The 15,031-nt window shown below is 39.8% G+C and overlaps 1 protein-coding gene across 5 annotated transcripts in view; it reads right to left on the reverse strand.

The window, feature by feature from the left end:
• The window catches only part of ECHDC1 (ethylmalonyl-CoA decarboxylase 1), a 69,593-nt gene that overhangs the window by 37,665 nt on the left and 16,897 nt on the right, over positions 1-15,031 (reverse strand). For all 5 annotated transcript variants that reach the window (XM_045805593.2, XM_087865472.1, XM_087865471.1 and 2 more), the window contains exons 2-3: positions 12,355-12,576; positions 10,906-11,048 (exon numbers count right to left, since the gene is read on the reverse strand). In XM_045805593.2, the coding sequence (XP_045661549.1) occupies positions 10,906-11,048; positions 12,355-12,574 (363 nt within the window). In that variant the 5' untranslated portion in view covers positions 12,575-12,576. The remainder of the gene's footprint in view (positions 1-10,905; positions 11,049-12,354; positions 12,577-15,031) is intronic.

The raw sequence follows: 15,031 nt of genomic DNA on the forward strand, positions 1-15,031 counted from the left end.
GTTCCAATTTCAGAGCGTTGTGGTCTGAGAATATGCACGGGATAATTTCAATCTTTTGGTATCGGTTGAGACCTGTTTTGTGTCCCAGAACATGGTCTATTCTTGAGAATGTTCCATGGGCATTAGAATAGAATGAGTATTCTTTGGTTCTGGGGTGTAGTGTTCTATATATATCTATGAGGTCCAACTCGTCGAGTATGGCATTCAAAGCCTTTGATTCTTTGCTTAGTTTTTGCCAGGGTGTTCTGTCTATTTCTGATAGTGGAGTGTTGAGGTCCCCTACTATTAATGTATTTTTATTTATATGTCTCTTTATTCTGGTTAAGAGTTGGCTTGTGTATCTTGCTGCTCCCCTGTTGGGGGCATATATATTTATAATTGTCATATCCACTTGTTGAATACTTCCCTTAAGAATAATATAGTGCCCTTCTGCATCTCTAACTATAGTCTGTAGTTTAAAATCCAATTTATCTGATATGAGAATTGCTACCCCAGCTTTCTTTTGAGGTCCATTTGCGTGAAAGATGGTACTCCATCCCCTTACTCTCAGTCTGAATGCATCTTTGGGTTTGAAATGAGTCTCTTGTAGACAGCAAATGGATGGGTCATTTCTTTTTATCCAATCTGCAACCCTGTGGCGTTTATGGGATGGTTCAAACCATTTACATTAAGACTGATTACTGAGAGATATGATTTTAATGTTGCCATGTTGCCAGTAAAGTCTTTGTTTGTATTGGCTGTGACTTTCTGTTCTGTATCACTCTTGGGGCCTTTTTACTTTTATAGAACCCCCCGTAATATCTCCTGTAGGGCTGGTTTCATGGTTACGAAATTGGTTAGTGACTGGCGATTCTGAAATGTCTTTATTTCTCCATCAATTCTGAATGACAGCCTTGCTGGATAAAGGATCCTTGGCTGCATGTTTTTCTCTGAAAGAGCTTTAAATATGCTCCCCCAACCCTTTCTCTCATTCCAGGTCTGTGTAGACAGGTCTGACGTAATTCTGATGCTTTTGCCTTGGTACGTGAGAAATTTCTTTGCCCTGGCCGCTTTCAATACTGTATCCTTGCATCTAATATTTGCGAAATGCACTATGACGTGACGTGACGTGGCGTAGGTTTGTCATGGTTGAGCTCTCTGCCTCTTGGACACGAATGTTTGTTTCCCTTGCTAGATTAGGGAAGTTTTCAGCTACAATTTGTTCAAATATCTCTTCTAGACCTCTGTTTTTCTCCACCCCCTCGGGGATGCCGATGATTCTAACATTGGATTGTTTCATTGAGTCAGTAATCTCCCGTAACCTACATTCGTGGGCGTGGATTTTTTTAAGACCATCTTCTATTTTCATTTTTTCCTCTATTAACCCATCCTCCAATTCACTAACCCGTTCCTCTGCTTCTGCGACCCTGGCCGTCAGAGCCTCTAGTTTTGCCTGCATTTGGCTCATAGAATTTTTAATTTCTGTCAGATTCGCTCTCATTTCTGTCCTTAGGGATTCTATATTCTCAGTAACCTTTTCGTTAATAGTTTTTTCAATTCTACTCATCATTTTGACCATCGTTACTCTGAATTCCATTTCTGATAATTTGGTTACATCCATATCCATTATTTCTGTGGCAGAGGCCACAGAATCACTGTCTTTTCTTTGCTGGGGGGGGCTTCTCCTTCTTGTCATTCTGATGAAGAGAGGTTGCGGGGTTTCCAGAGCCCAAATTATTGACTGGGTCCCAGGCCGTGCCCCTTGTTTTATAGGGATCTTAGGGATGTGGGCTTCTTCTTTAAAGATTTTATTTATTTATTTATGTGGCAGCCAACCAGCGAGAGAGGGAACAGAAGCAGGGGAGTGGGAGAGGAAGAAGCAGGCTCCCAGCGGAGGAGCCCGATGAGGGACTCCTTTCCGGAACGCCAGGATCACGCCCTAAGCCGAAGGCAGGCGCTCAATGACTGCGCCACCCAGGCGCCCGGGTTGTGGGCTTCTTGATTTTTCAGCCTGCCTTCTGTGTTCTGGGGGAGGAGCCTGCCGCGCCGATACTCAGGCAGCCATGTTTGGGTAGAGTCTCGGCATCCCCTGCGAGGGGGGATGGGGATGGGCACTCCCTGAGCCGGTATTTCCAGGCTTTTGTTCTCTGGCGGCTTTCCCTGGCGGTTTGCTGTGCCTCTTCTGAGAGTCAGAGCAGCAGCGGCCAAATTTCAGCCTCTGTCACAGAACAGAGGGATTGCGGCCCGTTCTCTACTAATGTTCTGGCCACTTTAACTCTGTTTCTGTTGGTGCTGCTCAACCCTGCAGCGTCCGGGATGTGCGCCCCACACCCGGCGTCCCAGCCCTCACTTCCAGGGCCAGCGCGTCTCTGTCCTTTGTGTTTCTAATGCCGCCAGCCACACCGCGCGCGCTCCCGGATCTCCCGGTCTCAGACTGGATCCAGTGAGCGCACCGGGATTCCGGTGTTCCGCGAGATGCCTGGTGGCACGCGCACCCAGCTCACGGTCTCAGTCTGCTGTTTTGCGGGTGCCGACCACGAGCCCGCCCGCTCTCTCGTGCAAGTGGCTGCCGCTTCCCGGCGCCCGAACGCGGCGGCTCCCTCCCCCTTCCGTTTATCTTCCAATATCTGTGCACAGTTTCACGGCTCCCCGCTTCGTACCTCAATACTCAGCGCTGGAGATGTTCATTTGTAGAGATCCAGATGCGTCTTCCTGCGTCTCAGGCTGGTGCCGTGGTTGTTTAGGCTGGTCTGGTACCTATCCAGCTCGACTCGGAGGACCGGCTGAAAACGGTGTCTCCTACTCCTCCGCCATCTTAACTCCTCCCCGAGAGATATGATTTTAATGATGCCATGTTGCCAGTAAAGTCTTTGCTTGTATCGGTTGTGACTTTCTGTTCTGTATCACTCTTGGGACCTTTTTACCTTTATAGAACCCCCCTTAATATCTCCTGTAGGGCTGGTTTCGTGGTTACGAAATTGGTTAATGACTGGTGATTCTGGAAGGTTTTTATTTCTCCATCAATTCTGAATGACAGCCTTGCTGGATAAAGGATCCTTGGCTGCATGTTTTTCTCTGAAAGAGCTTTAAAAATGCTCCCCCAACCCTTTCTCTCATTCCAGGTCTGTGTAGACAGGTCTGACGTAATTCTGATACCTTTCCCTTGGTACATGAGAAATTTCTTTGCCCTGGCCACTTTCAATACTGTATCCTTGGATCTAATATTTGCGAAATGCACTATGACGTGACGTGGCATAGGTTTGTCGTGGTTGAGCTTGGGAGGGGTCCTCTCTGCCTCTTGGACACGAATGTTTGTTTCCCTCACTAGATTAGGGAAGTTTTCAGCTACAATTTGTTCAAATATCTCTTCTAGACCTCTGTTTTTCTCCACCCCCTCGGGGATGTCGATGATTCTGACATTGGATCTTTTCATTGAGTCAGTAATCTCCCGTAACCTACATTTGTGGGCGTGGATTTTTTTAAGTCCGGCTTCTATTTTCGTTTTTTCTTCTACTAACCCATCCTCCAATTCGCTAATACGTTCCTCTGCCTCAGTGACCCTGGCCATCAGAGCCTCTAGTTTTGACTGCATTTGGCTCATATAATTTTTTTTTTTAAAGATTTTATTTATTTATTTGACAGAGATAGAGACAGCCAGAGAGAGAGGGAACACAAGCAGGGGGAGTGGGAGAGGAAGAAGCAGGCTCACAGCAGAAGAGCCTGACGTGGGGCTTGATCCCATAGCGCCAGGATCACGCCCTGAGCCGAAGGCAGACGCTTTAACGACTGCGCTACCCAGGCGCCCCTGGCTCATACAATTTTTAATATCTGCCAGATTCGCTCTCATTTCCGCCCTTAGAGATTCTATATTCTCATTAACATTTTCGTTAATACTTTTTTCAAGTCTACACATCATCTTGACCATTGTTACTCTGAATTCCATTTCTGATAATTTGGTTACATCCATATCCATTAGTTCTGTGGCAGAGGCCACAGACTCATTGTCTTTTCTTTGCTGGGGGGGACTTCTCCTTCTCGTCATTCTGATGAGGAGAGGTTGCGGGGTTGTCCAGAGCCCAAATTATTGACCGGGACCCAGGCCGCGCACCCTTGTTTTATAGGGATCTTAGGGATGTGGGCTTCTTGATTTTTCAGCCTGCCTTCTGGGGGAGGGGCCTGCCGCGCCGATACTCAGGCAACCCTGTTTGGGTAGAGTCTCCGTGTCCCCTGAGAGGGGGGATGGGGGTGGGCACACTGTGAGCTGGTATTTCCAGGCTTTTGTTCTCTGGTGGCTTTCCCTGGTGGTTTGCTGTGCCTCTTCTGAGAGTCAGAGCAGCAGCAGCTGAATCTCAGCCTCTGTCTCAGAACAGAGGGATCGGGGCCCGTTCTCCACTGATGTTCTGGCCACTTTAACTCTGTTACTGTTGGTGCTGCTCAACCCTGCAGCGTCCCGGGATGTGCGCCCCACACCCGGCATCCCAGCCCTCACTTCCAGGGCCGTGGCGGCTCTGACCTTTGTGTTTCTAACACCACCAGCCGCCAGCCGCCCCTGCGCGCTCCCGGAGCTCCTGGTCTCAGTCTGGATCCAGTGAGCACACCGGAGCTCCAGAGTTCCATGAGAAGTCTGGTGGCGCGCGCTCCCGGCTCACGGTCTCAGTCTGCTCTCTCAAGGGTGCTGGTCCGCGAGTCTGCCTGCTCCCCCATGCAGGTGGCTACCGCTTCCCGGCGCCCGAACGTGGCGGCTCCCTCCCCCTTCCATTTATCTTCCGATATCTGTGCGTGGTTTCACGGCTCCCCACTTCGTACCTCAATACTGAGCGCTGGAGATGTTCATTTGTAGAGATCCAGATGTATCTTCCTGCGTCTCAGGCTGATTCCGTGGATGTTCAGGCTGGTCTAGTACCTATCCAGCTCGACTCAGGGGACTGGCTGAAAAAAGGGTCCCCTACTCCTCTGCCATCTTAACTCCCCTCCACCAAAAACACTTGTTCTATTTGACTTAAAGGATGTTTGGAAAGATGAAAATGTACCTAGATACTCTGTAAAAGATCATATAAATGTGAGTTTTGAGTTTAAAAAAAAAAAGGTCTGCTGGTCAATAGGCTCAGAATTTTGGTATTTTCTTGGATTCTTCCACTTTACAGTTCACCCACAATTAGTTACCAAGTATGTCCTCTGAAATATTTCCAATATAAATCCCTTCTTTTTCTGTTTGCACTGCTGCTGCGCTAGCTCAGACTTGTTACTCATACTTAGATTATGACAACAGCCTTATTTCCTAACTAGGAATGCATTTCCTAACTATATTGCATCAAAGTACATTATATTATACAAAGCATTTTAAGAAATGCTTGAACAAACAGAAAAGTACCAAATAAGAAGCAATTCATTTCAATTGGGTCAAAGTAGTTGGAAATGCTTTATAGAGGAGAAGGGAAGATGGCATTTGCTAAGTTTACACAATAAGCCTTCTGAGGTTGACAAAATGCCTTCTTTGTCCTCAGAAGCTAATAAAATGTTTTGCATATATTTGATTTTGAAGTAAACTGAATCAGATGAATTTTAAATGGAAAACTATGTTATTCTAGAAAACAAATGCAGTAAATGAAAGGTAACAACCAACATAAATTAAATATAAATTTCATAACTGAAAGCCTTTATCACAAAGGTCATTCTATATTATAAATTGGTAAGAAAATTAACACAAGCACAAAGAGCTAGAAGGTTTAAAACTAGACTGATTTATATTCTATTAAAATCTATGCAATAGGGGCGCCTGGGTGGCTCAGTCAGTTGAGCAGCCAACTCGTGATTTTTGGCTCAGGTCATGATTTCATGGGTCTTGAGATGGAGTCCTACATCAGGCTCTGTGCTCAGCAGGGAATCTGCTTAAGATTCTCTCTCTCCTCTCCCTCTGTCCCTCCTCCTGCAGTGCTCACTCTCTCTCTTGAAAATAAATAAAATCCTAAAAACTTTGTGCAATAAAGCCTGTTAAATTATCTCAATAAATTAATTTTAATAGGCCTATTTTCTATTATACTAGATTTAGAGTTTTAAAATTCTGGCAGAAGCATCTAGAATTGGCAGAAATGAAAGTGAAGCATGTATTAGACTGTATACTGTCATAATTCTCATTCAAAAGATAAGTCACACTAAAAATGTTTAAAAGCAGTATAGAACAATGGTTAACAATATAGACTCTAGACCTAAAATGCCTAGGTTGAATCTGGGCTCTACTACTTACTAGCTAGAGTTTGGCTTTGGGCATGATACCTAACCTCTCTGTTCTTCAGTCTACTCACCTATAATAATGGTACCTATCTCATTAGGGTAGTTAGTAATGAGTTAATAAATCTGACATGTAAAGAACTTAGTGCCTGATATATAGTAATAGAGCAAGAAATGTTATCTAGCACTGTTTTTTTTTTTTAATGATTTTTTATTATATTATGTTAGTCACCATACAGTACATCCCCGGTTTCCGATGTAAGGCTCAATGATTCATTAGTTCTGTATAACACCCAGTGCACCATGCAATACGTGCCCTCTTTACTACCCATCACCGGTCTATCCCATTCCCCCACCGCCCTCCCCTCTGAAGTCCTCAGTTTGTTTCTCATAGTCCATAGTCTCTCATGTTTCATTCCTCCTTCTGATTACCCCCCCTTTCTTTATCCCTTTCTTCCCCTACCGATCATCCTAGTTCTTATGTTCCATAGATGAGAGAAATCATATGATAGTTGTCTTTCTCTGCTTGACTTATTTCACTTAGCATTATCTCCTCCAGTGCCGTCCATGTTGTAGCAAATGTTGAGAACTCGTTCTTTCTGATAGCTGAGTAATATTCCATCGTATATATGGACCACAACTTCTTAATCCAGTCATCTGTTGAAGGGCATCTCGGCTCCTTCCACGATTTAGCTATTGTGGACATTGCTGCTATGAACATTGGGGCGCATATGGCCCTTCTCTTCACTACGTCTGTATCTTTGGGGTAAATACCCAGTAGTGCAATGGCTGGATCATAGGGTAGCTCAATTTTTAACTTTTTAAGGGACCTCCACACTGTTTTCCAGAGTGGCTGTACCAACTTGCATTCCCACCAACAATGTAGGAGGGACCCCCTTTCTCCACATCCTCTCCAACAATTGTTGTTTCTTGCCTTGTCTATTTTTGCCATTCTAACTGGCGTAAGGTGGTATCTCAGTGTGGTTTTGATTTGAATTTCCTTGATGGCTAATGATTTTGAACATTTTTTCATGTGTCTGTTAGCCATTTGTATGTCTTCATTGGAAAAGTGTCTGTTCATATCTTCTGCCCATTTTTTGATTTGTTTATTTGTTTCTCGTGTATTGAGTTTGAGAAGTTCTTTGTAGATCTTGGATACCAGTCCTTTATCTGTAGTGTCATTTGCAAATATATTCTCCCGTTCCGTGGGCTGCCTCTTAGTTTTTCTGACTGTTTCCTTGGCTGTGCAGAAACTTTTAATCTTGATGAAGTCCCATAAATTCATTTTATCTTTTGTTTCTCTTGCCTTTGGGGATGTGTCATGAAAAAGGTTGCTTTGGCCGATGTCGTAGAGGTTGTTGCCTATGTTCTCCTCTAGAATTTTGATGGATTCCTGTCTCACATCGAGGTCTTTCATCCATTTGGAGTTTATTTTTGTGTATGGTGTGAGATAGTGGTCAAGTTTCATTCTCTTGCATGTAGCTGTCCAATTTTCCCAGCACCATTTATTGAAGAGACTGTCTTTTTCCCACCGGATGTTTTTTCCTGCTTTATCAAATATTAGTTGCCCAAAGAGCCGAGGGTCCATTTCTGGGCTCTCTATTCTGTTCCATTGGTCTATGTGTCTGTTTTTGTGCCAGTACCATGCTGTCTTTGTAGCACTGTTATTATTAGTATCAGTAATAGTATTGACAATTGGATAAAGAATATGCTTTGGCTTTAAATGTATCATAAAGTAGAGATTACACTGTAGTAGTCGACATGACCTTGGGAGAAAAAAGATTAGATTTGTCCCCCAAAGCCATTGGGCCAAAAATGGTTAAATGCTCAGGCCCTTTCCTGGTCTGTAAGAAGAAAAAAAGCCAATGAGAGATAAAACCCAGCTTGTGATATAATAAGTTGAAAAAAAGGAACCAACGAAAAGCTAGAGCTGCTCTGATGAATAAAGGCTGGAAACTGGAAAGTAACAAAAAGAAGGCTTTAAGAGCTGCTGCAGACAGTGATATTTTCATCCAGCTAAATGATACCCTGAGGCCCAAACCTACTCCTCCAGCTTTTGCTTGTCTAACAAAGATGGGAAGCACAATGTTCCACCAAAGTGCCAAAAGGAACTGTTAACATCTTATTTACTCTAAGCCACATTTATCCTAAGTGGAAAAATGCTCAGCCTATAAAAGTATCTTATCCTAGAACCATAAATAAGCCTTTCTCTTTTTTTCCCCTAAGTGCTTATTGTATGGATTTATTAATTTCCTCAAAATACATGGGAGGGTTTAGAGAAAATTAGAATAATTTGTCTATAAATTAATGAGGCTACAACTGAACAACAGTAGTAGCAAAAGCAAAGAAGAAAGATGAGCACTTTGAGATCACTGCAGAAATTTAAGCAACAGAGAAATAAGGACAACAAATTGGCAGAAAAGTAACTGAAAGGTCAGGGAGCAAAGGAAAATATTTACCTTTAAGCTAGATTAAGAGTATAAAGGTTTCTAAAATGCCAGACTTTTCCTCGAGAAATTATACCCATTCACCACAGAATAAGTAGGTTTGTTTTCCCATATCCTGAAGATTATAATTGGATTTTGATGATTTCTGCCTTCTGAAAGGCTATAGAACATCTGTGGCATCAGATCCAACTCTCGTAATTGGGTTAACACATTAGATTTTTTTCCCACCTTATTCTTTTCTCTGTCCCATAACTTTTCAGGGCTAATGTGTATGTTATGCTAATCTATCTCCCTGCCTCAACCTTTTTCAACCCAGGATTAACTGCCTAATAGGGACAGTTGGAGCTCTTTTTCTACTCATAAAACAAAAAATACCAAAATGAAACCAACTTCTTAAGATACCAGCTACATTTTTTAAAAAGTGGACTGATAAATATAATAAAGTGTTGATGGTTATTAATGCTATTATGGCTACATGAGGGTTTCACTGTATTAGTCTACTTCTATCTATATTAGGTAATTTTCACTAATAAAGTATTTTTCAAACATTGAAAAAATACACTGGCAAAAACATCAACATAATTATATATTTTTTTAAAAAGCCATTTAATAATCACTTTCAAGTATCTTATTATAATCAGAAGGGACTGTAATCCAATTACTAAAATCATCATCTATTCTAGTTATCTCATCATCTTCAGAAAAGCAAATTCACCACATAAGCAAATGTTAGTGATACATATGCAATAACAAAGAGTAAGTGTATTAGATAAAGAAACACTTCACTTAGAGAAAGGCTGTTCATAATTGAGTGTTAAAAGTCTTAGAGTATCTCAGCTGTGAGGGGCAGATGCATTTATACATGCAGCTGCAACTCACACACATGTGTGAGGCTCAAAAGTCCTTTCTGAGGTCATTTTAAATCTCAGTTTTACACATATTCATAGTTCTTTCTTAGGTATATAGAAATCAGCATGATTCTGCTTTCAGCTTTTACATGTATACAAAATAAAAAATCCTGGCCATATGATCTAAAGAGACAGAAACAACCTTTTAAGTAAAAGAAAGCAAAATAACCTTTCACATTTTTACGGATATTTTCCTACCCAACTTACATCAGACCCCAAATAATCTATTATCTCATTCTTTCTATCCAGTGTCTTTTATGAACAAAGTAAGGTGCCTAGGAATTCAATCATTCCAGAGATGAAAAATTATAATCAAATAACTTGCAGCTCATATAGCTAATTATGAGATGACCTTGGGCAAAAATTCATATAGTGAAATCTCCAGCTTAGTGCTCTAATCATTTGAACACAGAGCAAATTTAAGTCTAGTGGTGCTACAAATTATGGATCATCTTGTGGATAATAATGTTTATTAATACTTAGATCTTTGAAATAAAAATAACAGTTACCTTTTTCAGACACTATCCTAGTATACATTTTATATACATTATCTTCAATCCTCACAATAGCTCTGTAAAGTACAGAATTCTCATTGCTAGATTAGGAAAGTAAGACTTAGAAAGATTAAGTGATTTGCCCAATCACTTTCTCAGGTGTTGAAACCAGCATTCAAATCCAAGTCTATCAAAATTACCCAAAGAGAGTGCTTTGCTCACAATTTTATGCAAATATAGATCATATACTACATAGAGCAATGTGACTTACGGAATACCATTTAAACATTATTACCCACATAGAGCCCACCCCCATAATTAAATAGCTATGAATACTTTTTTTTTTCCTTTTTCTTCCGTTATTTTTTTTTGCCTAGGGTATATGGGTGGAATCCCAGGTTCCTTGGAGAATAATGGAAGAGACTAATAACAGAAGATGATTAGGATTCCTTTTCTATCAGGGTAATTCAGAAGCAAATGTTTTAACTGTTAGCATTTGTTGAAGCCTACTATGTGCCAAAGGTTTGCTGGGTACTTTATATATGTACCTCATATAAAATTCCTCATCATGAGATACTAAGGGTCTTCTACTTGAAAGAATTCAAACTCTTGCTGGTTTTAATGGGCTTTAGTGATTGCGAATCTTCTTGTCCTTCCTTCCTCCCCTCCCCCACCCACACTATTTCACCCTATTTGTAACCTCATCTTAAGGAGAAAACCAAAACCTCTGATCCTTGGAAAGATCTTAAAGAGTAACTATCATAATAACCATATGTAAAATATAAATATCTCAGCTACAGATAGCTGATAAACATGTGGAATCTAGTGCATAATTCATATAACACTTGCCTCTGGAGTCCCTAGTGCTTTCACAGCATTCAGATCAGATCCTGAGCAGAAAGTATTTTTTGCCCCACGGACAATGACACCTTTCCCCTCTGTCCAATTTTCCAATTCAATCACTTTTTCCAGAAGTTGTAGCATCATAACACCTGTCAGAGAGATGAGGGGGAATGAAAGCACATAAGATACTGGAAAAAGAGAAATAATTTAGAAACTATCAGGAGTCAAATAGGACTCTTAGATCCTACATTCTACAAATATTAACTGAATGTCTATCAAATGTCTATTGTGTTGGTACCATGGGATATACACAAAAGAGGTATATTTGACAGTCCCTGCTTTAGAAATTTACAATATGTTAGTAATCTCTCTATCTTTCTCACTATCTTAATTAAGAAATCACACAAACACATGGTTAGGTAGAAAATGAGAATATATCATACATATTCTAGGAATAGGAAAATTGGAATGAATAAGGGGTATGGTGGTAAGAAAAAATTATTTCTTAGGGTCAAAGTCAAATATAGACCTGACTTCACAGTAGTACACACAGCACACATCTTAGTCAACAAGCTCAACAAGGATTATAAAATCAACAAGCTCATAACAAGAGTTATCCCTGTATTCTGAACTCAAATATAGTACTGCCCCAGAAGACTGAGATCTTAACAATCTATTGGGTATATGGTACTCAAAACAAAGGTAAGATTCCTAACTCTACTCACATGAGAACTATTATAATAGGATGTTAATTCAGGAAAGGGATAGTACATCATCTTATTCCACAGTTGACAAACTATGCTCTAAACCAAGGCATACTATGAAAGTACTTCATAGGCTGCTAATAAGACACCTACCAACTATCAGTTCTATGATTTATAGATCAAATTTTTACCTTAGTGTCATTTCAAAATTCTACTGGAGCTTCTTTATAATGGACAAATTTAAAATGGAAACAGCAGGGACTATAATTCTTATCAGTGGTGATCTTCCAAGTTCACAAAGTTCATAATGCTATCAGTGATTAAGTTTACTCTTTCCTCTGCTTAAGAAAATGCTTTAGAAGCCAATAAAAAGATGATGACAGAGGTTTAAAACTGGTGAAGAATCTGTACCACAAGGTTTCAAAACTTAACTATATAAGCCCCATTAAACTACGTACAGTACTTTGGAATATAAACCCCATGATTTCAAGAACTATTAATCTTTTTGCCATTTTCTGAAGTAACCAACAATGAAGTGGTTCCACAATAAGCGTTAATGTTATTGATTCACAAGTAACTAATGCAGCTATCCTTTCTAATTGCTAATTATGACCTAATTAAAGTAGTAGCCCTACCCTAGGATGTGCTAGGTGTTTTAGAAATATAGTTCTGTCACCAGAGTAGAGATTAAAATCATGTGATAGCAGCTTAGATTTAGTCTCATTCTTTAGCAGAAGAAAGATCTCTATACCTGAGAAGGCATTCATTTTACTTGGATTGTTCAGAGTAAGAATGCCAATGCCACTGTCTTCCTTCTGAAGCTCAATGGATCCACCAGGAAACTGCTGAAGTTTTTTTTTTACTTCTTCCTCATGGTAGCCATGAGATGTATTATAAAGTGACACTCCCATTTGATGTAGTAATTTTGTCCTTACAGACAAAGATGATGTCTTCAAAAGATTTCCTGCCATTTCTGGAAAACAGAGAGAAACATGCAGTAGTCCAGATGAATGCTTTTCTAATATTATATGTTAATAGACCTTTCTGTTTAATTGGCACTACTTCCCCACCTGTAAAAGCACTCTGAGGAAATGGTCAGTATGGAAATCCTTCCCTTTTCCCTCCTTCTCAAACCAAATAATTCACAAAGTATACCATTTCAGTATACCACTGAGAGATGATGATGTAGTTACAGTGCATTTACTGGGATCCAATACACTGGGAAGGTTTAGAAAAATGTTGCTGTTCTGTATTTAGCACCATTTCCTACCTCCTGGCAAGTCTTTCTCATGATAGTAGCTCTTCTTCCTCCAACTCTTTAACTTCTGCAAAATCTAAGAATAAATTCAGTCCAATGTCCCCTTGGAAACAGTCTCTATGCAGGAATGCTACAGGAGCAATCCTACTCTCTAATAGAAATTTCATTCTCAGCATTATTCTTACCTTATGTAACACTTTCATAGGAAACCCTGAGGAATATGGGGAAAGAAATAGGAATGTGTGCATGGTTTCTTGTGTTGCCCAGCATTTTGTCACTCTTCTCTTCTCACTTTATATATACATCCTGGATAATCTCATTTCTGCCCATAACGGTTTTTGCCCTTTGTAAGTATTTTTGTTGACATAAAACATACATTCAAACAGTATACAAATCATAAGTTATACCTCAATGAATTTCACAAGGTAAATACACTCAAGTCAATAACACCCAGATCAAGAAACAGAACGTGAAAACAAACAAAACAAAAACCATGAAGCTCAAAGGTCTGTTGTGTCCTCTCTATCACAACTCCAAATAAGGATAATAATTACCCTGACTTCTAATACCCTAGATTAGTTTGTGTTTTTGAATTTTATACAAATTGAATAGTATATAGCCTTCTGTGCCTGGTTTCAACTGTGTTTGTGACATCCATTATGGTTATTACATGTAATTACAGTCTAAATAGTTTATTCCTCCCATTGTTGTATTTTATTACATGAATACACCACAATTTATTCTAATAGATATATTTCTGTTGGCTATATCTAAAAATGGAATTATTTGGTTGGGCTGCAGCTGACTTATACTGATTGTTAAACGTTGAAGAATTTTCAAGTTGGTTTTTTAAACCATTGATGGCTTGAAATTGATCATGGCAGGAATATCAGCAAACTCTACATATCAATATTCACCTGTCTCTCTCTCCCCTCTTTTTCTCTCTCCTTTCCTCTCTCCCTCTCTTTCTCTCTCTCACACACAACCACCCACAGCCGGATTCCCATTATTGCATCTGTTCAACTTGAAAAGATACCAAAGAGTTTTCCAAAATGGTTGTACCAATATAAATGGGTATTTCCACAGCTAGTGAATGTTCTAGTTGTTTCACAATCTTGCCATCACCTGCTAACATCTTTTTCTATTTTCTTTTCAATTTAGGCATTCGAAAGAGTGGTATGTCATTGTGGTTTCACTTTGCATTTCGATGATGTCTAATGAAGTCAAGCTCCATTTTCATATGCTTATTGGTTATTTGCATATATTTTCTAAAGTGCCTGTTAAAGCTTTTTGCACATTTTTTCTATTATTGCCTCTTTATGATTGATTTGTTGGAGTCCTTTTATTTATTTTCCTGTAGCTTTTATTAAAACTCATAAAACAACAAATCCCATATTTCCATCTCCAGTAGAAACTTTATACCTGTGTACTCCTAACTCAAACAGAAATCTAATTCCTTATTCCTCACCTCTAGATGTACCACAGGCTTCTCAAAATCGTTGTCGAAACCTGAAGTCATACTTCTCCTAAAACCTGTTGCTCCTTCTTTATTCCTTTCCTTAACTGTCTCTAATATCATCAGTGCTATAGGCCACAGAAAACCAAATCTCCTTCCCTTCCTTCATCTCCCATATGCAACCTACCTGTAAAATGTCATCTTCTTTATCTTTCCATCCTTTATTCCTTCTACTACCAACACAGTTTAAACCTCATTACATAACATACATGTCACCAATTAGTTTCACACTACTCCTTAAAATCAAAGCTATCTCTGTAATCCGATCAAGTTATTCCAAATGTAAGGTTTTTTCAGTAGCTTTCTACTAACAAAGGGATCAGGTCCAAAGCTCACTTTGTTTGGGCCCTTACTGGTATCTTGAATCTCATAACATCTCTAGGCACAGTCTACATGGACACCAAACAACTAGAATTCCACAAATTTACCCTGTTATTTTACATTATTACATCCCCATATAATGTTTTTCCTTCCTCACTGACCTGATAAGTACCTAATCATCTTTAAATTCCTAAACTTTCTCCTCAGTGATTTCCTAAGCAGAGATAATTATTCCTTTTATTTATCCCATCCCATTATATGATTACATTTTAACACATTTTACACATCATTTTAATTTTATTTTTCATTTGTCCTTCTCACCAGACAGAAAGC

The sequence above is a fragment of the Ursus americanus genome, chromosome 11 (genome assembly GCF_024610735.1).
Source record: "Ursus americanus isolate L20-20 chromosome 11, mUrsAme1.1.p, whole genome shotgun sequence".
Taxonomy (NCBI): Eukaryota; Metazoa; Chordata; class Mammalia; order Carnivora; family Ursidae; genus Ursus; species Ursus americanus.